The 21,454-nt window shown below is 44.8% G+C and overlaps 2 protein-coding genes across 6 annotated transcripts in view; both read right to left on the bottom strand.

Annotated features, from left to right (window-relative positions):
• Positions 1–2: 2 nt before the first annotated feature.
• LOC105388209 (glucosamine-6-phosphate isomerase) lies at positions 3–4,967 on the bottom strand. Of its 5 annotated transcripts, none has more exons than XM_038120698.2 (7): positions 4,766–4,966; positions 3,818–3,897; positions 3,062–3,221; positions 2,397–2,579; positions 1,834–2,018; positions 1,114–1,287; positions 3–158 (listed from the first exon to the last, which is right to left on the bottom strand). In XM_038120698.2, exons 2-7 carry the CDS (start codon positions 3,881–3,883, stop codon positions 105–107), a joined length of 822 nt encoding a protein of 273 aa, XP_037976626.1. In that variant the 5' UTR covers positions 3,884–3,897; positions 4,766–4,966; the 3' UTR covers positions 3–104. The 5 variants fall into 5 exon arrangements, with proteins under 5 accessions (XP_037976626.1, XP_037976623.1, XP_037976624.1 ...); XM_038120695.2 differs by lacking the exon at positions 3–158 and adding an exon at positions 220–490 and having other exon boundaries at positions 4,766–4,967; XM_038120696.2 differs by lacking the exon at positions 3–158 and adding an exon at positions 220–490 and having other exon boundaries at positions 3,818–3,894; positions 4,766–4,967.
• A 3,164-nt stretch (positions 4,968–8,131) lies between these two features.
• Positions 8,132–21,454, bottom strand: part of LOC105395508 (E3 ubiquitin-protein ligase TRIM33) — a 31,191-nt gene continuing 17,868 nt past the window's right edge. Inside the window, exons 14-20 of the mRNA XM_048625514.1 lie at positions 21,107–21,256; positions 13,019–13,164; positions 11,758–11,896; positions 11,248–11,395; positions 9,314–9,527; positions 8,692–8,820; positions 8,132–8,309 (exon numbers count right to left, since the gene is read on the bottom strand). Of these exons, the coding sequence (XP_048481471.1) occupies positions 8,172–8,309; positions 8,692–8,820; positions 9,314–9,527; positions 11,248–11,395; positions 11,758–11,896; positions 13,019–13,164; positions 21,107–21,256 (1,064 nt within the window). The 3' untranslated portion in view covers positions 8,132–8,171. The remainder of the gene's footprint in view (positions 8,310–8,691; positions 8,821–9,313; positions 9,528–11,247; positions 11,396–11,757; positions 11,897–13,018; positions 13,165–21,106; positions 21,257–21,454) is intronic.

The raw sequence follows: 21,454 nt of genomic DNA, 5'->3' as shown, positions 1-21,454 counted from the left end.
TAGTAAATATAAAATTTATTGAAATATTCGCATTCTATGATGAAATAACACAGTATACATATCTTAGTTACACTAATATTCTTGGTTCAGTCGCGCGTGGTATGTTACGTCTTGGGCTTGGAGGGCAGAAGCAGCTTGTTGTGCTCCGGCATCAGACTCTGTATACAATATTATCTTTGTAACAATATACAATTCATAAAAACCTTGGACAAAAAAATCCTAAAATAACAATAAAAAAATATTTGAGACATTTTGTATAAGTAAATATAAAATACGGTAAAACATACATAATCAAAAAGGCACTTCAACAAGGCATGAACTTTACAATCATAGTCATACTATCTCATCTCCCATTCAAAATCCTATCTGTCACATATTACACCGCACTATCCACACTCGTGTTGCACTGTATACAGGGTGATCAGTGCAGCACGCGCTGCTCGTCTACGTTGGTCTCGGCGATCAGCTTCTGGTGCTCCTCGCTCAGCGCCTGGCAGAAAACAATCATACTGTACACTCAATCTTGTACTACACCTCTTGCAATGGCTAAAATGACCATAAATATATTACAAGTTATAATATTTTTGGATTGCAATGGATTTTTTCCCTACATTACAAGCCAGTGGTATTTTGATTGACTCAAAAATATAATAGCTTAGTTATAATAATGGTAGGTAAGTAAGTTTGTTATTGAAGAATCTGTAGATAAGACACCATAACCGAGGGAAGTAAAATAGACAAGTAAAAGCTTGAGTGTACCCATGCATACCACATCCCGCGAGCATTCCACTAACAATCGAACTAGAGATACGTAGGAAATAGAAAAATATAAAATACACCACTGCGACGCAACCAGCTGTATACAGTTTAGGCTTCGTCAAACAGAAAGCGTTACTTAGCAGTACGGAACGCTGGCACTGGCGCTCTGTTTGACTGTATTTTACTATAGTAGTAGGTAGGTATAACACATTTCACCGTCATAAAGCGGCGTCAAGTTAGCGCTCTGGTAACGCTTTGACAAAGCCTTTATTGGTTATTGGTAGCGGCGATTGGTTGCGCCGCCATGGCGTCCAGTCCAGGTTTACCAGGTCTAGATCTACACCTAGGTCTCACCTTAAAGTACTTGACGGTCTTGACCCGGAGCTCGAGCGTGGCGGCCTCGTCGCACACGAACAGCGCCTGCGCGTGGTGCTGGAACGCCGACACCGTCCACATGTGGTTCACGCCCTCTTCTACCGCCTTGGACAGGGCCAGGGCTTTGTGCGCGCCCGTTATTAGGATCATTACCTGGGAGAGGGAAATATTGTAGGGTTCGTAAAATAAAATAACTTTATAGGAGTATTCAAGGAATGTAGCTTATTTATCACAGGTTATTGAGGTGATTTGAAATACTTTACTACAGCAACCAGTGTAATGTTATTTTTTTCAAAATTACCGACGGTTTGCATAAGAGCGGCCCATTACTATATACAAGATAATATGAGTGAGTGCGACGAAAAATCTTGTTTGTGATGTTGTCTGCCTTCTGCAAACCCTGCTACGATTTATCCAGTAGAGCCTTTATCGACGTAGATAACTTGATCAATGCAAGATTCACCAATGAAATCGCCGCGAACATCCCTTATTATATATTGACGTTTATCTACGTCGTCGACCAACTCTCCCGTAGCTGATATAGAAGACCTAGCACGTCGCGCAAGACCCGCACGCGCGACTTAGAGAGCGGGTGCAATGGAAAACGTTAGTTTATGAGATAGTTATTAGTCACGCCTTGACGTGCGCTCCTTGCTAGGCCTTCTCTTGTGTATAAAAAAGAGTATCCCAGTGACTGACCTCCTTAGCATCCATAACAGTCCCAACTCCCACAGTGAGCGCCTGCCGCGGCACCTTGCTGATGTCGTTGCCGAAGAAGCGCTTGTTCGCCTCCAGCGTGTCGTAGGCCAGCGTCTTCACGCGCGTGCGCGACACCAGCGACGAGCCGGGCTCGTTGAACGCGATGTGGCCGTCCGGGCCGATGCCTGGTGACGACACACGATTGAGAAAATGTAGGTGATGCCATTCTTCAGAGGAATAACTTAACTGAACTATCCTTTTAAAAACTTCAAGCTTCTGTAGCATATCTGCTGAAAGACACGAATTGTTGTGGCAGACGATTTTGAGAGAGACCATTCACATGAAAAGTTCGTGTGATACGAACTCCAGCATCTTAGACTCGAGACCTTAGCCTTCGCTTGTGATCTTCTAAAATTGTCACTGGCGAAAGAAATATCCAGTTAGATCAAAGTCTTTTACCGTCCAGAGCGTGTAAACTATATCTTTGTAAATTCATTAATTAGTTATGTGATCATAAGATACAGTTGATAAACCGGCTAGTCTCCTCGCAATAACAAACCTACCTCCAACAAACAGGTGCACCCCGCCAGCCTCTTTAATAAGTCCCTCGAAGCGGCGGCACTCGGCGGCCAGGTCCGGCGCGTTGCCGTCCAACACGTGCGCTCGCTCAGGGGAGATGTCCACGTGCTTGAAGAACGAGTTCCACATGTAGTAGTGGTACGACTCGGGGTGGTCGCGCGGGAGACCTGGGGAAGGGAGGGTTCGTTGAGAGTAAGTTTAAGAAGGCGTGGGGCAAAGCTTCTTTTCATCGTGTGGTGAATGGATTGGCCAGTCAGACTAGATGGACATCGCTGTGATACCTACACGGATCGTCTATTATAGCCTTAGACAAGTAAACCACAATATATCTCTGATAATAGCTAGAGACAGTGCAAATCACATACACGTAGGTACCTAAAGACGTTCGTAATGAAAGAATACCGAAGAGTGTTGCAACAATACCTAATATGATAACAAATGTGGTCACCCTTTGAAGCCAGAGAAGAGTTGGTCAGATAACAGTGGCTTTGATTGTGTCTGACCTAAATTATATTTTAGTGAACTTACGTATGTAAGTATACTTATTCAGTTATTCATTTCTTTTCAGCTATGCTATAGTTAGAAAAGTAGTGGCGCTCCGAAACTATTTTTTTCCGGCACAGTGACTCCCGCAGCTGGCCTCACTCACCGACATACTCGTCCATGTTGAAGGTGGTGACGTGCTTGAAGGACAGCTTGCCGGCGCGGTGGAAGTCGATGAGGCGGCGGTACATGCCCAGCGGCGTGCCGCCCGTCGGCAGCCCCAGCACGAACGGCCGGTCCGGGCCCGGCGCGAACTCGTTGATGCGCTATAAGAACAGGGCAAATTAATTAGGTCATCAGATTAGTTAATAGCTGAAACTTGCAACTTGCAACAGGCGTTTGTCGGTATATAACTAAGTACATAGGTGTAATGTAACGCAGGCGCAGGTTTGATAGAATATGGTGAGAGTAAGTACCTAGAGGTGTGCCTGCTAGACAGTTTCACATGGTAGTTAGTTCAAGTCATAATGTTTGGCCATAGATAGGTACCTATCCAACATAATGTTTCATAACCAATAATAGAGGATCAAGTTTCTATTACACTACATAACTGTATAAATATACTTAATTCTAGCTAGCTTCATGACCCTGACACCCATATTTGACGTGCGATTTTCCTCAGTATACTTGCCTTGACTACAAATTGACTTTGCTATTTGGGAGGAAGGAGTAAGTTGGAGTAAGTACATAATTTCTTTTAGCACTGACCATCGCACATGATGTTTGGGCTCAGTATTCAAGGTCCCATGGACATGGCAGCTGCTGAGTGACTTCCACAGAGTACTTTGTATTATACTAGACTTCTACCATGGACAACATGATTTTGTTCATGCTTCTACTGACGTTACTAACTGCTACTGACCTGCATCACAAACTGCGCCGCCCAGTCCGCCACCACATCCGCATCTTCCAGGATTATCAGGCGCATGGCTGCTGGCTCTACTGAAAACACCAAATTATTCTTTTATCCAACTTAAATAAAGGACTACCTGGCACTTTTGTTAACCTTCTAAGAAAAGGATGTCATGTAAAAATAGAATTTATTACCAAATCCAAATTATTCAAAAACTGGTTGGTGCAAAGGAATTTGGTAGCTTTTGCATTCAGAAAGGATACCTATCAACAAATATTGTGGTCAGTGTATATTTTATTTGTTATTTCTTCATATTTAGCCCAAGATAAGTGTGTATCGTAGAGTGTTTTGATTCTGTGCTCAGTTTGTATTCACTCTCTGGAGTTGTGGCTTTGCCCTTATCAAGAGTGGAGCTACAAAGGGCACTGACCGAATTATCTGTATTTTTCTTGTAATACTTACAATAAATACTGTCTGCTTTGATTGTTTATTGGTCTGATAAGGATTGTATTCTGGTGTCAATGAACATTATGTGTGTCATTCATAGCTCATATGTAAACTTTGACCATGTTCTTTTTCCATTTAAGCTTGATTTCCTGCCGTATTTAACTTTGAACCTAAGATGCTAAAATGTTTAATTACAGTGGTATTGAAGTTAGTGTTACTAGTAATATCGCCAACTACTTAACAACTTATATAGTGCAAGTGTTTGCTTAGGTCTACCATCAGTCAGTTCTATTTACCTACATAAGGTAAACTGATCGTATATTATGTAGGTGCCATAAACCTAGCTGCTCAAGTACAGCTGACAACCTTGACACACTACTATTAACTAAAGCAGGCACACTCAAACAGCAACTTTATGCATTTCCTTAGGTAGCTATTAGCTCAGTCGGCTAACAGTAATAATCTCAATAGTCGATAATTCGGCAGGTCGTCGACCTCGAGGGCACTCACCGGACCGGTCGTATCAACAATGAAACTCCTCCAGTATCTACGTAGATAACTTGTTACACTTCACTATTTAACATTAGGTAGTGAAACAAAACACGACTACTCGGCAGTAAACTCAGTTTTAATCTAATTTGTTTTTAATTTATTTTTCTTTCTGAGCCGATCGCTTTGTTTTTCGGCCAGTCGTTGATGACAGTTTGACAGTGACAGTTAAATAACACAAGATGTCATTGTCAATGTCAAAATGTAAAAAATGGTGTTGCTATACTAAAAAACAAAAGGTGTATCAAGAGGAAGATAAAAAGTCTGTGTCCAATAAATGATTTTTATTTCTAATAGCATATTTTTTTTGCATTACCACTAGGAGATTACTAAAATAACGAGCGTCGGCCCGGCTCCACGCCCCGTGATCATAAACTTAACACGAGCCATCTAACTTTACTCTATCTTTATGTTAAACATATTTCTTGTGAGTATAATAACAGTAAACAACCACTAACGTAACATAAGAGAGCTAACTATCAGATACATGATATTAAACAGCCTTGAAATGTTTATTTTACGAATAACACACTTTACAATGTTGGTTCGTTAACTCTTTACAACCCAAAACCAACTGATACGAGTCGTCAGATATACTTGATTGAAGGTATAACGCCCGTGAATAAAGAAACATTATGAAAATGGCAACCACTTCATAAGTGCGGATAGGAAAAAGTATTGACAGATTTATTAGAATGTAATAGCGATATTGCGTGTGCCATTTTCATATTATTTCCATGTTCGTGGATTATAACTACTACTAAACATTCCGACTATAGTATGGCCGTTGAGAGAATGCGTTTTTGTCGTTCGCTTATATCTGGTAAGTACGTAAAGTCGGTATTCCTTTGAAGTTAGCAAATATCAAAAGGATTTCAAATGTCAAAAACGCATTCTGTCAACGGCCATACTATACCATACTGAACCGAGCCACGGCTCCCAATAGATATACATTATGTAACACTATTTATTTGCGACAGTAACTCGGCTTGTACCTAAAGGCATTTCCGATAAATTATGTAAACCATGTTGTTATAATTAAGGCAAAATACAACACCGAGTTAAAGTAGCATGATACACCAGATTTTTTGAAAACTAAGACTACTTAAATAACTTAGAAAGGTTATGAACTTAAATAAAACCTAAAAATAATAACCTAAAACTCTCATAATTTATCGCTTTTGTCTCGTAAATATACATAAAATCCTTGTGGTGCCCTCATCTACACATCGTTAGCCGCGCAATCATTGCGACTCATATTATAAGCGACGTAAATAATGAACCAATATGCAAAGTCCAGCCTCAAGCTATCTCGGGATCTCAACCAATTCGTCGGCTTTTCAAATTCTACTCCCACTTATGTAACGGCCACCATTTTCATATTGCACCTTTATCTACATGCTTTACGTTATGTTATACTTTCATTAAGTATAAAATAGTTTGTGATCAAAAGTTACCTAATACGATTTAATTAACAGCGCCCGGAGAGAAATTGTTAGATAAAAACAAGCTTATGGGAACAGATTAGCGTTAGAGATTATTGATGATAAAACCACCAGTACTTAATACTTTTAAAATTTACACATCAATTAATCATTAAGTACTAGAAAAAAGTACAACTTTATAGATAGTTTTTCTAATGATTCAATATTAATAAATAATCATGAAAGAGTCTATAAAATGTACAAACAAGATATATAGTAAAGATAATTCAAACATCCGAATACGGTTTTGTGACAAATAAATTAATAAAGATACAGTATACAATAATTAATAGAGAAACATTATGAAAATATATTTTAACAACATGAACAAATCCAAAGTATAACTGCAGTAGGTTTGGCACAATCGCACGTTTATCATAATGTTGGTATATCAGATTTGTATACTCAAATTGTTACCTATAGGTGTTGTAAATCTGGGTTCACTAAAGTAAACACCACTATTCAAGGCTTGAACTATTGCCTTCTAAATATGTTCACAGACGCGGTAAGCAACACTTACCTATAAGTATACTTAGCAAGAGTACAAAACAAGAAGCAAATCATAATATTCATAATAAATATATATTCATTGGTAACAAATGCATTCAAAATTTCTTGTTTTTGTTAAAGGATATGTAGAAGTCTAACACAACAATACAACTTCAATAAAATGATCTAATTTAAGTAGGATTAGAAAGGAACTTTTTAGAATTAATTAATCTACCTACAACCTCCAACTAACATGAATATTATTTAATGCTATAAAATTGTATCATACTGCTCTTAAACCCTAGAAGATTTTAAGTTTATAAATATTTCTAAGCAATTCGCAGCTATGCTACGGATTTTTATAATGAATTCCTCATATAAATTATGAAGGAATTATAAAATACTTTAGAAATGGTCATTTTTATTTGCTTTTGCTCAAATGTTGAACTAAAATTGGTCTATAATATTATGCATCTACCAGTACAACATACAAAAATGCACAGTACATTGCAAAATTGATGAAAATATCATGAAAAGAAAAACATAAAAGTAGGCATTTGACTGCGTTGGGTTTGTCCGCATTTGACAAGGAAATACCAGTTACGCGGATATATGCCCAACTCTCAACGCAGCGAACTACTTATATACAAATCTTATTCACCATGTTTCACATTTCTAAATGTGAGTTTTGTTGCTTCAGACAGCCAAATCTTGACCTGCATGTTTCACATCTCTAAATTGAAGTTTTGTTGCTTCAGACGCGGTATGCATTTGCCACTACTGTGATGTTCGTGTTAATCTAGGTACTTGTGAATTGTTCGTTGCCGAAACGACTCTTTAGTCTGTGCGTGTATCTTCGCTTATATCTCTTGTAACTCATTGTTTGGTAACTAAACTTGTGATTTGTAAACCATTTCTTTACCCATTCACTTTTAACCATTTCATCATAACACTACGTTCCATATGTATCAATTTCCTAAACAATCATCACTGAAAATAACAACCAATTTCCCAATTTCAAGCCTCTATAAGTAGCAACATCATTAGGCGCACCTTTACATAAAACATGTGTCCTTGTCTAAATTTATCTGAACCATTACTAAATAAATTGAATAGCAAACAGAGTCATCATTGCTTTACCAGGCACATATAATGTAGGCCTCTACAAACTCACGCTCGCACTTATTGCCTTCAACAGGTTACCCAAACGACATATTTACGACTTATCTCGCAGTAATTCGCACGACTTCCATTACAGGTCCATGTCATTGTGAGCCAAGAGTGATCACTCGCACGACGGGGCTGCCTCAGCCGGGCGCAAGGTAGGGCTGCCTCACATGCACCGGGGGGCGCGGGGGCTGCCTCAGCCGGGGGCGGGGGCCGCGGGGCCCGCCTCACTCGTACCTTGCCCGCTTGGGCGGCGAGTCCCCGTCGCTGTCCTGCCAGTACGCGTACTCGGGCAGCAGCTTCACCAGCTGTGCGTCGAAGAACTCCTCCAGACGTTTCGCGTCCTTGTAGATCTGCGAGTCCGGCTGCAGGGGACAAAAACTAGATTAGGAAACGGATTATTCACATACAGGACGCGCGGTGTGTTTAGATCGCTCGGTAAAAAAGAAAGGGATTCTATGAAGTCATTTTAGATGTCGTTGTGAGGAGCGGAAACGCGCTGACACGCTATTGGTTGATCAGTCGCCGCAGTCTGTCCAGTGAGATAAAACGATTTCTTCCAACATCGTAAATATCTGCAGAGACCAATGAGATCGAAGCACTACTAAAAACACGGGATAGTACGGTCAGAGGCGGAGACACCTGACACCCCTCTCACAGTAGTAACAATGCTTCTGACTTCTCTGCGCCTGACTGTACAGTGTACTTCATCTCTCCTGTGTCCAGGTGTATAGTGGCGCTACGTACCGGGTTGTACAAGTACGCGTTGCGGAACAGGAGGCGCACGTCGCGCAGGTACTGCGGCAGCGCCGAGTAGCGCGCCGCGCCGCCCTGCAGCCGCCCGCGGATCATGTCCAGGCACATCGGCGAGCTGATCTGTTGAGGCAGGGAGGGTTAGGTTAGTAGGTGAATGCGACAGTGTAGGCAAGGAGATGAAGGCTAAAGTCAGGCTATACGCGGCAAAAAAATTTAGGTGACAAAGAATTGGGTAGATTGTTGCATCGAATCAGCAAAAGCGGCTACTGTATGTGTGTGAATTGCTGTTGCATCCATGAATGCGCTATGCCACTTGTTACCAAGTGTATTCATCTTCCACGAATCTTACAGTACCCTGGCCAGTCAGTGTCAGATGCAACAAACTCTAGACATTCTATAGATAGACACATAGAATATTCTTTATTTGTACACACACTACAAATACTAACACATATGTAAAAAAAATTGCGGCCTAATCGCTTGAAGCATTTTTTTCAAGACAACCTTAGGGTGGAAGGATATTTATGATGCAAAAGGGGTCAAGTGTACTTAAGAATTCTAAAGGAATAGTGTCTCTGACAAGCTCAAAAGATCTATAATTCAGGCGTCTTACCTTGCTATAATAATCCGTGTTATCCGCCGATACGGGCTCCCTGAATGGCAGGCTGGGCTCGTACTGGCAGTACAGCTCCAGCGTCAGGCGCTCGATGATCTTCAGCTGGCGCGGGGACAGCGCGGGGGGCGCGGGGGCGCCGGGCGGCCGCGGGGGGTCGGGGGGCAGCTCCGCGAAGTTCACGCACAGCAGGCACTGCCAGGTTTCGGACTCACTGTGGGAGGAGGTTGGGGTTAGATGATTGTGAGGAGGTTTTCATAATACAATTCACTGAATTCAGGGAATCGTCGAAATTATGTGATCATCCCTCCAGTTTCGGAAGACGCTCTTCCCTGTATGTTGTGTTTCAGGATTTTTACTGAAGGATCGCTTCAAATATGAGGTGGTAATTCGTCATAGGATATTTCTATGACGAATTACCACCTCATATTTGAGCGTTTGTTCGTATTGTGGGCTGAATGAAAACGGATGAACACTACAGTCGATCTCACATGCTCGCTCACTGATAGTGACTCACCCGGGCAGCTGGTCGATGGTGGGCAGGTGGCAGTACTGGTGGAACACCTTGGGGCAGCGGTCGCAGCACATCAGCTCGCCGCCGTCCATGCACACTGATAGTGACTCACCCGGGCAGCTGGTCGATGGTGGGCAGGTGGCAGTACTGGTGGAACACCTTGGGGCAGCGGTCGCAGAACATCAGCTCGCCGCCGTCCATGCACACTGATAGTGACTCACCCGGGCAGCTGGTCGATGGTGGGCAGGTGGCAGTACTGGTGGAACACCTTGGGGCAGCGGTCGCAGCACATCAGCTCGCCGCCGTCCATGCACACTGATAGTGACTCACCCGGGCAGCTGGTCGATGGTGGGCAGGTGGCAGTACTGGTGGAACACCTTGGGGCAGCGGTCGCAGAACATCAGCTCGCCGCCGTCCATGCACACTGATAGTGACTCACCCGGGCAGCTGGTCGATGGTGGGCAGGTGGCAGTACTGGTGGAACACCTTGGGGCAGCGGTCGCAGCACATCAGCTCGCCGCCGTCCATGCACACTGATAGTGACTCACCCGGGCAGCTGGTCGATGGTGGGCAGGTGGCAGTACTGGTGGAACACCTTGGGGCAGCGGTCGCAGAACATCAGCTCGCCGCCGTCCATGCACACTGATAGTGACTCACCCGGGCAGCTGGTCGATGGTGGGCAGGTGGCAGTACTGGTGGAACACCTTGGGGCAGCGGTCGCAGCACATCAGCTCGCCGCCGTCCATGCACACTGATAGTGACTCACCCGGGCAGCTGGTCGATGGTGGGCAGGTGGCAGTACTGGTGGAACACCTTGGGGCAGCGGTCGCAGCACATCAGCTCGCCGCCGTCCATGCACACTGATAGTGACTCACCCGGGCAGCTGGTCGATGGTGGGCAGGTGGCAGTACTGGTGGAACACCTTGGGGCAGCGGTCGCAGAACATCAGCTCGCCGCCGTCCATGCACACTGATAGTGACTCACCCGGGCAGCTGGTCGATGGTGGGCAGGTGGCAGTACTGGTGGAACACCTTGGGGCAGCGGTCGCAGCACATCAGCTCGCCGCCGTCCATGCACACTGATAGTGACTCACCCGGGCAGCTGGTCGATGGTGGGCAGGTGGCAGTACTGGTGGAACACCTTGGGGCAGCGGTCGCAGCACATCAGCTCGCCGCCGTCCATGCACACTGATAGTGACTCACCCGGGCAGCTGGTCGATGGTGGGCAGGTGGCAGTACTGGTGGAACACCTTGGGGCAGCGGTCGCAGCACATCAGCTCGCCGCCGTCCATGCACACTGATAGTGACTCACCCGGGCAGCTGGTCGATGGTGGGCAGGTGGCAGTACTGGTGGAACACCTTGGGGCAGCGGTCGCAGCACATCAGCTCGCCGCCGTCCATGCACACTGATAGTGACTCACCCGGGCAGCTGGTCGATGGTGGGCAGGTGGCAGTACTGGTGGAACACCTTGGGGCAGCGGTCGCAGCACATCAGCTCGCCGCCGTCCATGCACACGGCGCACCAGTCCTCGTTGGGGTCTGCGTTGGTGTGGGTCGCGGGCTTGGAGGCTGTGGGGAGGGAAGAAAAAGGATTAAAGACGGTTATTGAATTTAAACTCTCTGACATAACACTCTGGCGAAAAGTGGGTGCAGCAATGCACCTCTGCCTACCCCGCAAGGGAGTACATTAGTACAAGGCGTGAGTGTGTGTGTGTGTGTATTGAATTTAAAAGTTTATGACAAAATCGTAGCTTCCATAATATCACAAAACCAAAAAGGATTCACCAGCAGTTAGAGCTGTAAATTCGCTATCGGTGTCGGAGATATAAGGTCATAGCTTATTAGAGCCACCCAACACCAACTCCGCACCTATATCCGTAAGATCACGATGATTGACGATAGTGCTAGGTATATCATATGTAGATACTGACTGCTGGTGTCGGGCGCGCAGGGGTCGGGCGTCTCGGCCAGCACCTGCACTCCGTTGGAGTCGAGCTTGGCGATGGTGGCCATCAGGTCCTGCACCGACGCCGCGCACACCTTGTCCAGCTCCGCGCCGCCCAGACCGCCCTAAGGAGGAAGATGTAACATTATTTTATCTCCAAAGTCATGGTTTTGGATGCGTGCATGAAAAGTCTTCCCATAAAATATACAGCTATATTTCATCTAAAAGACATAATAGAGTTCACACTCAAGAAGTATTTTTTGTGATACATAAAATACACTTTATAGATTCCCTTGGACTTGTGCGGAGTGAGGCGCGGATGGAACCTATTTCGGTAAAGACCTGTTCCGAATCTTCTATTATCATTATACAATTCTTGTAATATATTGTCGCAGTAAGATAGTTATAGCCGTAATATAGTTATTTCCCTAGGGATATGATTGTATATACCGGAACATAGTACGATACGTATAATAGGGATATGATTATATACGAAAGCGATTCATTACTATCTCACTAGGGATATAGTTATAAAACGGACCAAGTTTAGTGATATAGTTATATTACTAGATTAAGTACCAATGTACCTAAAATTAATTAGTATACAAACAGTGCAGTTGACCAAGTCAAGAAGCATGATTTCTTCCGTTTCAGGCAATGATTTCAAAAGGAAGGATACGCCCTTCAGAACATTTTGCTCAAACCTTCTTCATACAAGCAAAATAACTGCCATCTGTCATAATTTGTTGGAACTATGTCGGAGCCGAGCTACTTATCCTGACGACGCAACCTTGTACGTGCGTTCATATTTTACCGTCACCGGACAGTAGGTACATAATAATATGAGTGAGTTGCATGCGGACGTCCGTACAAGGTTACATCGTGCGGCCATTGTAGACTTTGGTAGTAAAATAATTATCGCTTTAAAATGTGTTTATTTATTAATTAAGGATGATACGATATTCCATATTCCTTTTTGACCTTCGTATCATAGTTTTTGTAGCCTATCACAACAAAATAGGCATATTTATCACAAGAAACAAAGACTCTTCTCTCCGTCACAGACAACTGTCGACTGAGGACCGTTGGCCCTAAAATGTCTATTTTAGGGCCAACGCGCGGGTGCCATTTTCTTGAGTGGTTTGGCCTGTCCTTACGCAGTAATATATATGTCAATGGTTTCAGGTTATTAGAACCACATTCTATAAAATGTATAATAATATTCATGATTATAGTAGTGTACTCACATTGAGGCTGGGGCTGGGCGTCTTGGGGTTGGTGGAGGTGACGGCGGCGGGCGCGGGGGGCGTGGCGGGGGGCGTGGCCGCGGGGCGCGCGAGGGTGATCTTGTACTCCATGCCGCTGGCGGCGGAGAGAGGCTCGTAGCCGCTGCCTGGAAGGGGAGCAAACAACCGATATGGTTATTGTGTAACTTCATAGTTTACAGAGTTGCACGAAAGAAATGTCAAAAATACAGACAAACTTAAACATAGGCCTCGACTTGATGTGACATAGCAACAGACCTGTATGTGAATTGGCGGTATTTAAATTCATGAATGGCAAAGTGGTATGTCGTCGAGCCTTATGAAGGTATGCACATTTCAGTAGAATCAAAACTTCTAAGGACTGTGATTTTCTTGTTCTGTAATATTGAGCCTTCTGTCAATAAAATATGTGATGTAGCGGAGAGCAAAGAGAATGCGGATCAAAATGAGTGGATTGAAGTTCGTAAGAGGGCTAAATTTAGGCAATCTAGATTTACAGGAACCAAAGGAAAGGCACCAGTAGGAGAAAATTCTAAATTTAAAGCGGCGGATGTGAAAATTCCATTGTATATCTATAACGTGTCAATAGATACGTCTGCTGAGGATATACAGAAATATATTCAAGACAAGACGAGCATCGTTGTAAAAGTGGAAAAAAATCGTATGAAAGAAACAAAAGACTACAGTTCATATAAAATACAAGTACCTAAACAAAAATTACATTTGTTCGAGTCAGACGATTTTTGGCCCGCAGACATATACTTTAGAAAGTATATTATGTTTAGGAACAAAGCATCAGACATAGACAAAGGCAATGGGAAAACAAATAGTGAACAAAATGGCTAATGATACCAACAGTAACGTTTGTCGTTTTGTAAGCTACAACTGTAAGTCTCTGAAACGGTCAGTGGAATGTGTTAGATCGTTATGTCGAGAAGCAGACATAGTCGCACTACAAGAAACCTGGCTATACAATCATGACCTTCCATTTTTATCCACAATAGATGATAATTTTCATAGTACTGGGAAATCTGTGATGGACACCTCTACTGGCATCCTGAGAGGAAGGCCCTATGGGGGCGTGGCTATCCTGTGGCGAAAAAGTGTCTTCAAACAAATACAGGTTTTAAAGTGCAATAGTGTGCGTATAACCGCTATTAGAGCAAGTATTCTTGATCAGTCGATATTAATATTGAATGTGTATATGCCTACTGACATGCCAGATAACTTAGCTGAGTTTACAGAGTGCTTAGGTGAACTGAATTCTATTATTGAAAACTGTGACGTGGAATGTGTGTATATGTTAGGCGATTTTAACGCCCACCCTCATACGTTATTTTGTGATGAAATGCTGAATTTTTGTACCGATCAAAAGTGGATATGCGCGGATATAGACATATTAGGTATTGACTCCGGAACTTTTACCTTTGTAAGTGAAGCGCACGCGACGAGACGGTGGTTGGACCACTGTCTAGTGACGCAATCAGCTTATCGGACTGTGACTAGTGTAAAGGTTTGTTACGATGTGCTGTGGTCAGATCATTTCCCTATAATATTTTACTGTAATCTTAGTATAGTAAGAGGAAAAAATATTAGCAATAGTTCTGAAACTAATAAAGTTATATGGGGCAATAGGAATTTAGAAGAGATTGAATCGTTTACAGATTATTGTAATAGTAAATTAAAGTTTATAGATTTCCCAGAAGAATTTAGATTGTGTTGCGACCATAATTATTGTGATAATTTAAATCATAGAAAGGTTATAGATACAATGTGTTGGGGCCATAGGCATAGGGTCAAGGAACTTCGTGGGTACACACACAAACAGCTGACAGACAGGTACACAGATGTTTGTAACTCCTTCCCACCTTCCCTATCCTAACGGAAACTGCAGGTAGATGAACACTAGCTGTCATCTGCCACCTCAACGACCGACCCTCGTCCACTTCTACCACCGCCGCGATTCGAGTCGGTCGACGCACCTTACGCTCCCGTCACTCAATCCGCGATAGAAGCACAATCCGCCGCGTACTACAACACACGTAGCTCTACGCCGCGCACCGGTACATCAGCACATCAACCTGGAGAAGAACGGGTGGAAACTCGAAGAGGTCAAACGCATTTGATCAGCCGGACAACCGTTCCTGCCAGGTCAGTTTCTTTCCTTTAAACTTCCCCCTTGCTCCTCCATTTCATGGTCCTTCGAGCCGGATATTCCCTATTCCAGTCCATCCCGGTTTATTATTTACAAACATTTGTCTAAACTTCAGCACGTAACTGAAGTCTTCTGCCAGCTGTTTTGTGTGTGTCATCGTGACGTCACTTAGTTTTTTCCCTTAGTCTATGGTCAATCGGTAAGAATCGGTTAGTCGAGTAGTGTCCATCACTACTCAACTTCAATCAGTATTCCGAGGATAGCACAGAGTAGAAGTTTGACGTCTGACACATTACTTTTTTAATTCAACTGGGACTGTTTAGGTTATATTTTATCGTCGTAAATCAAATTAGAAATAATGATGAAATCGGAAAGTAAGTACGTTAAGGGTGCCGCAGCCGACCCTATTAAAATATGTATGGTCCAGCTGGACACTGCGGAGCAGTACTTGAGTGGGGTCTACGAGTTGGCGTGTAGCCTTCAGGCAAAATCGGATGCGCCTGGTCTATCTATGTTCAGGGTTCGTTTCGAGGATCTGGAGCGGATGCGCGACCAATACCAGGACGCTTACTTGAACCTGAAGGGTCTGCCCGTCGACGAGACCGTGCTGCAGCAGGCTGACAAACGCTTCAACAAATTTTATGAAATCTTTTATTCGGTTAAAGTGATAGCCGAGGGATTAGTGTCGACAAATAGCGTCGCGGATGTGGAGCCAGTGAGATCAACTGCTCACTTCAAGTTGCCTGAGATTAGTCTGAGCAGTTTCTCTGGGGTCTACACTGACTGGCCAAATTTTATTGGATTGTTCGACAGTCTGATACACACTAATGGGGACTTGTCCAGTGTGCAAAAGATGCACTACCTTCTGAGTGTTCTGGACAAGGAACCTCTTAGTTTAGTTAGGCATCTGGAGCTGGCCGATGGGAACTATGAGATAGCTTACCAGCTCCTTAAGGAAAGATATGACAACAAGAGACTCATTGCCGACACACACTTGGAGTCCATACTTGCTGTGACACTCGGTCAACAAGGGTTGACTGGCAACCTTCGGAAGCTAGTCAACACCTTAAAGGAGAACACTATGGCTCTGAGTGTGCTTGGTTTTGAGGTCAAGTCATGGAGTTTCTTGTTGCTCCATATAATTTTAAGAAAGCTTCCCTTTGACCTTCGTAGTAGGTTCGAACTCGGTATAGGGGGTTCGCCTAACACCATCCCAACATTCCAAGACTTGCTTGGCTTTCTGGAAACAGAGTTGAGAGTCTTGGAGACTGTTGGTGGCTCGGGTTCCAGGGGGTCAAGCAACTCTAATAATGTGAAAACGGGGACTTCACACACTACAGTGACTCTCACTGCAGTGGCTGTGTCTTGTGCCCTTTGTCGGGGTAACCACACCATTTATAGGTGCGACAGGTTCAATTCCCTGACACCTGTTCAGCGTAGGGAGCTTGTCGCACAACAGGGCTTATGTTGTAACTGCTTGCGTGCACACTCTGTAAGCAGGTGCACGTCCAAGTGCAGGTGTCTAGTGTGTGGTGGACATCATCACACGAAACTACACCTGCCACCATCATCATCATCATCATCTTGTCTGCCATCATCATCATCTGCAGCACCTAAGGATGGTCGACCCGCAGACTCATCGCCCGGCTCCACGGTCTGCCATGGTTCAATTCACAACACCATGTTGTTAGGAACTGCCATGGTGGGGGTGTACGACCACAATGGTCACATACACCAGGTGAGAGCCTTGATAGACAGCGGCTCGCAGGTGTCTGTCATCACTGAGGAACTGGCGCAGCGGTTGCGGCTTCCCCGCACTAGCTCTAGGCTTCTTCACGGCTTGGGAGGTAAGCAGCGCTCCAATGGCAGCGTAGAGTGCAGGATCGCATGCCCTCAGGGTGCATCCCAGCCTGCCTTGGTAGCCACAGCCGTCGTACTGAAGCACATCACGGGAGATCTCCCTAGTGCGCCTTTGTGTCCGAGCGTGTTAGAGCGGTGCAAAGCATCAAGCTTGCTGATGATAGACTGTCTGTTCCGGGTCCCATTGATTTTCTGATAGGCGTGGACCTCTACAGTCGAATCCTGGATGGGTCGTCGTACCAGCTGGGTGAAGGATTACCTACGGCACATAGGTCTATCTTCGGATGGATCTTGATGGGTCAAGCACCAATAGACCGAGATAAGGTGGCGCTTCCCAACAAGTCCGTCCAAGTGTCCGTCGGTGATCCCCACCCGCAGCGGTCGCGTCGCAGACCAGCGAGGAGACGCCCCTCACAGCGCATGCATGGCCAACCAGCGCCATCCCGGCCATATGCGGCCTGCAACTGCGTCCACGCCTGCTGATGAACAGATACTACAAACCTCATCACGGCAGCCCCACCGTGGTGAGGTCCAAACGGCAACTGGGGGCTAGCGATAAGGTTTCAGTGGGACTCTGATACGGACAGTCATCTATCAGGTCTCACCGTTCGGCACTACTAGGGAGATTTGCCGAATGTTTGTTTTGTACGGCTCCCTGTGGCTACTTGGGCCAGCATCTTTGGTGCATCAATGCATCCTGCGACGGCCTCTGTTCGAGGAACTTTCCAGTATTGAAGTTCTTCGCAGAGGTCCCGTCTTACTCTACGCTTGCCGGAGCTGCTCTCCGCTGCTCTACCTTCCAGTTGTTAGGCCGGTTCCGACTGACACCTGCGCATCTTCGCGGCTCTCACCACCGTCGTGATGGGCTTTGATTGTGTGGGTCGACATTCTCGGTGCTGGGTGCCCTCTTACTGAGGTACGGGCAGTGCAACATGAGCTCTGCTCTAGGTGCATGTGGTGCGAAGCGCACACGACACAGCAGTGAAGTCTTCGAAGGGATCGTGTTGGGTAAAGGCCCCGGGAAGTTTTCTCACTTAGGGAGCCGCGCGTCGTCTCCTGGTCCTATGGGTCGGGTCGATGCTTGACATCGGGCTGTCGAGTGATCGAATGAATTTTGGACGGGCTCACCCCAGGGAACTTATCTTTCAGGCAACTGTTGATCGAATTGGTTTCTGCATCCGGGTCCTGCTGTCGGCGCTTTCCCCGACGCTACGCTTGTGGTGTTGGCGGCTTGCTCAGCAGGTCTCCTGTCACGCATCTCGCCTCCGTCTTTGGGATGAGCTCTGCACATTAGCTGTAGGTTTCGGGCTGGCTTGTGGATTCCACTCAAGCCACGCCATACATGGTTATTTTTTTCGGAAACTTAATCTTTTTATTTTAATTTCACGTTAAAGAGCTTAGTGGCTCTTTGGGGGGCGGTTTATGTTGGGGCCATAGGCATAGGGTCAAGGAACTTCGTGGGTACACACACAAACAGCTGACAGACAGGTACACAGATGTTTGTAACTCCTTCCCACCTTCCCTATCCTAACGGAAACTGCAGGTAGATGAACACTAGCTGTCATCTGCCACCTCAACGACCGACCCTCGTCCACTTCTACCACCGCCGCGATTCGAGTCGGTCGACGCACCTTACGCTCCCGTCACTCAATCCGCGATAGAAGCACAATCCGCCGCGTACTACAACACACGTAGCTCTACGCCGCGCACCGGTACATCAGCACATCAACCTGGAGAAGAACGGGTGGAAACTCGAAGAGGTCAAACGCATTTGATCAGCCGGACAACCGTTCCTGCCAGGTCAGTTTCTTTCCTTTAAACTTCCCCCTTGCTCCTCCACAATGTATAATGACTTAATTAAGGTTTTGTGTGATGCTTCTGTGTTAAGTAACTCCAAGGGTAAATTTAAACAACCTTGTAAAAAACAATATATCATTGGATGGAATAAATATGTACGGGAATATCACTTGGCTGCTAGATTGAACTTTCAGACATGGATGGAATACGGCAAGCCTTCAGCGGGCCCTATTTATAACAATATGAATGAGAGTAGAAAAGTATTTAAGGCTAAATTGAAGTGGTGTCAGAACAATAATGATCAAATTAAGATGGATATGTTAGCCAGACACCGAGAGGCAAATAATTTTTCTAAATTCTGGAAATGCACCAGCAGATTAAATAGTAGACCGACTTTGCCGGTGACAGTTGATGGAATCGAAGAACATAAAAAAATAGCAAATTGTTTTCGAGACCACTTCAAAATTGAATCGCCACTATCATCTACACGACTAAAGTGTGGGAGTAGTACGGAAACGCGGGAAGGCAGTCTGAACGTTCAGTTTTCAGCTAAGGAGATATCGGGCATTTTGAAAAACATGACAAGAGGAAAATCACCAGGTCATGATGGATTGAGCATAGAACACCTTCAAAACGCAGGCGTTCATATATCTAGAATAGTAGCCATGTTGTATACCTTTTGCCTTAGCCATAGATATATGCCGCTGGATATGTTGGAGACGGTTGTGGTTCCTGTCATAAAAAACCGAACTGGGGATATTTCTGACAAGAATAATTACAGACCAATATCCCTTGCAACCATACTGGCGAAAGTGCTTGATGGTCTGCTTGAGGCTAGACTTGGCAAGTATATTCGGCTTCATGATGGACAATTTGGATTTAGGCCGGGTTTATCAACGGAGGCTGCAGTTCTAGCCCTTAAGCACACCGTCAAATACTACACTGTCAGAAAAACAAACATTTATGCCTGTTTCCTGGACCTCTCCAAGGCTTTTGACTTGGTCTCCTATGATATCCTGTGGGAGAAGTGTAAGGAGATGAATGTACCAGACGAAATCATTGATATTTTGCAGTATTGGTACGGAAACCAACAAAATAAGGTTCGGTGGGATAGTGTTTACTCTGATAGGTATGGTTTGGCTTGTGGTGTGAGACAGGGCGGATTAACCTCGCCACTGCTCTTCAACCTTTATGTGAATAAGTTGATTGAGGAGCTCAGCAGGACTTATGCCGGATGCTACATTAATGGAAAAAGCGTAAATAACATAAGTTATGCAGACGACATGGTTCTGCTGAGCCCCTCAGTCAACGGATTAAGTAGACTCCTAAAAATTTGTGAGGCATACGCTAAAAGTCATGGATTGAAATATAATGTTAAAAAAAGTGAGCTGATGGTGTTTAGGTCAAAACATAATTCTCCTTCAACTTTACCTGTTAAGCTCAATGGTCAACAATTGAAAAGAGTGTCAAATTTTAAATACCTGGGCCACTTAGTGACAGAAGATTTGAATGACGACCTTGACATAGAAAGGGAGCGCAGAGCGCTGGCAGTAAGGGCGAATATGTTGGCTCACAGGTTTGCTCGATGCTCACGAGACGTAAAACTAACGTTATTCAAAGCGTATTGCCAAACATTTTACACGAACAGCCTGTGGGTTAACTATACGCAGGGGGCGATCAATAGGCTTAGAGTGCAGTACAACAATTCCTTTAGGATGCTAATGGGGCTGCCGCGCTACTGTAGTGCATCAGGTATGTTCGCGCAAGCTCGTACTGATGATTTTTATGCGATCAGGCGAAAAAGAGTTGCATATGCTATTCAGATTGCGCGGCAGTACCAACTCCATCCTGAAGGTAATTGCAGATCGGACTGACGGTCCAATATTGGAGCACTGGGTGCGAATAGTGAGGGGAATAGGCTAAGTAAAAATATGTAAATAAAGTTTTTATAGGATAAGTATTATTAGCTGTAAGTAACTAACATAGAATAAGCAACATTGTCACTAACAAATTATGGCTCTTGTTGGCTGAAATAAATGGATTAATAATAAATAATAATAATAAAGGATGACGGGCCGAATGTACCCACCGACCAATCGTTCGAAAGCTCTCATCATGGCCATCATTTGTTAATATGGGGGCTTGTCTCAATTTGTTGTGGGGAAATAGTCAAACGTCTGGTCGTTATTGGTCGGTGGGTACGTGACCTATACATTTTTGCCCATCCTCCTTTATATATTTATCTGTCCACAACATACCGCCATGTTGCTGATGATGCTGCGGGATGTGCCACTTGGGTCCGTGGCTGGCGGCGGCGGCGACGGGGGGCGCGGGGGAGGGGGTGCGGGGCGCGGGGAGGCGGCCCGGGTGTTGCTGTTGGTACGCGCCGCCGCCGTATTGCGCCATCACTGGAGGGGAAGAGGTTAGCTATGTTATGATAAACTCTTTAGCTAATAATAGCCCGCTTTGTAGGCTTGTTTGGCATGATTTATTGGGCCTCTAATATAGGTTTCCAATAAACAGATTAATTGCATTCGCATTCACTATCGAACAAATATGTAATACTATTAAAATTTAAAACCACGTTTCGATATTTTCGCTATAGT

This window comes from Plutella xylostella, chromosome 14 (assembly GCF_932276165.1).
Source record: "Plutella xylostella chromosome 14, ilPluXylo3.1, whole genome shotgun sequence".
Lineage (NCBI taxonomy): Eukaryota > Metazoa > Arthropoda > Insecta > Lepidoptera > Plutellidae > Plutella > Plutella xylostella.
Note: the sequence above shows the minus strand (reverse complement) of the source record. Positions and strands in the feature narration are given on the sequence as shown.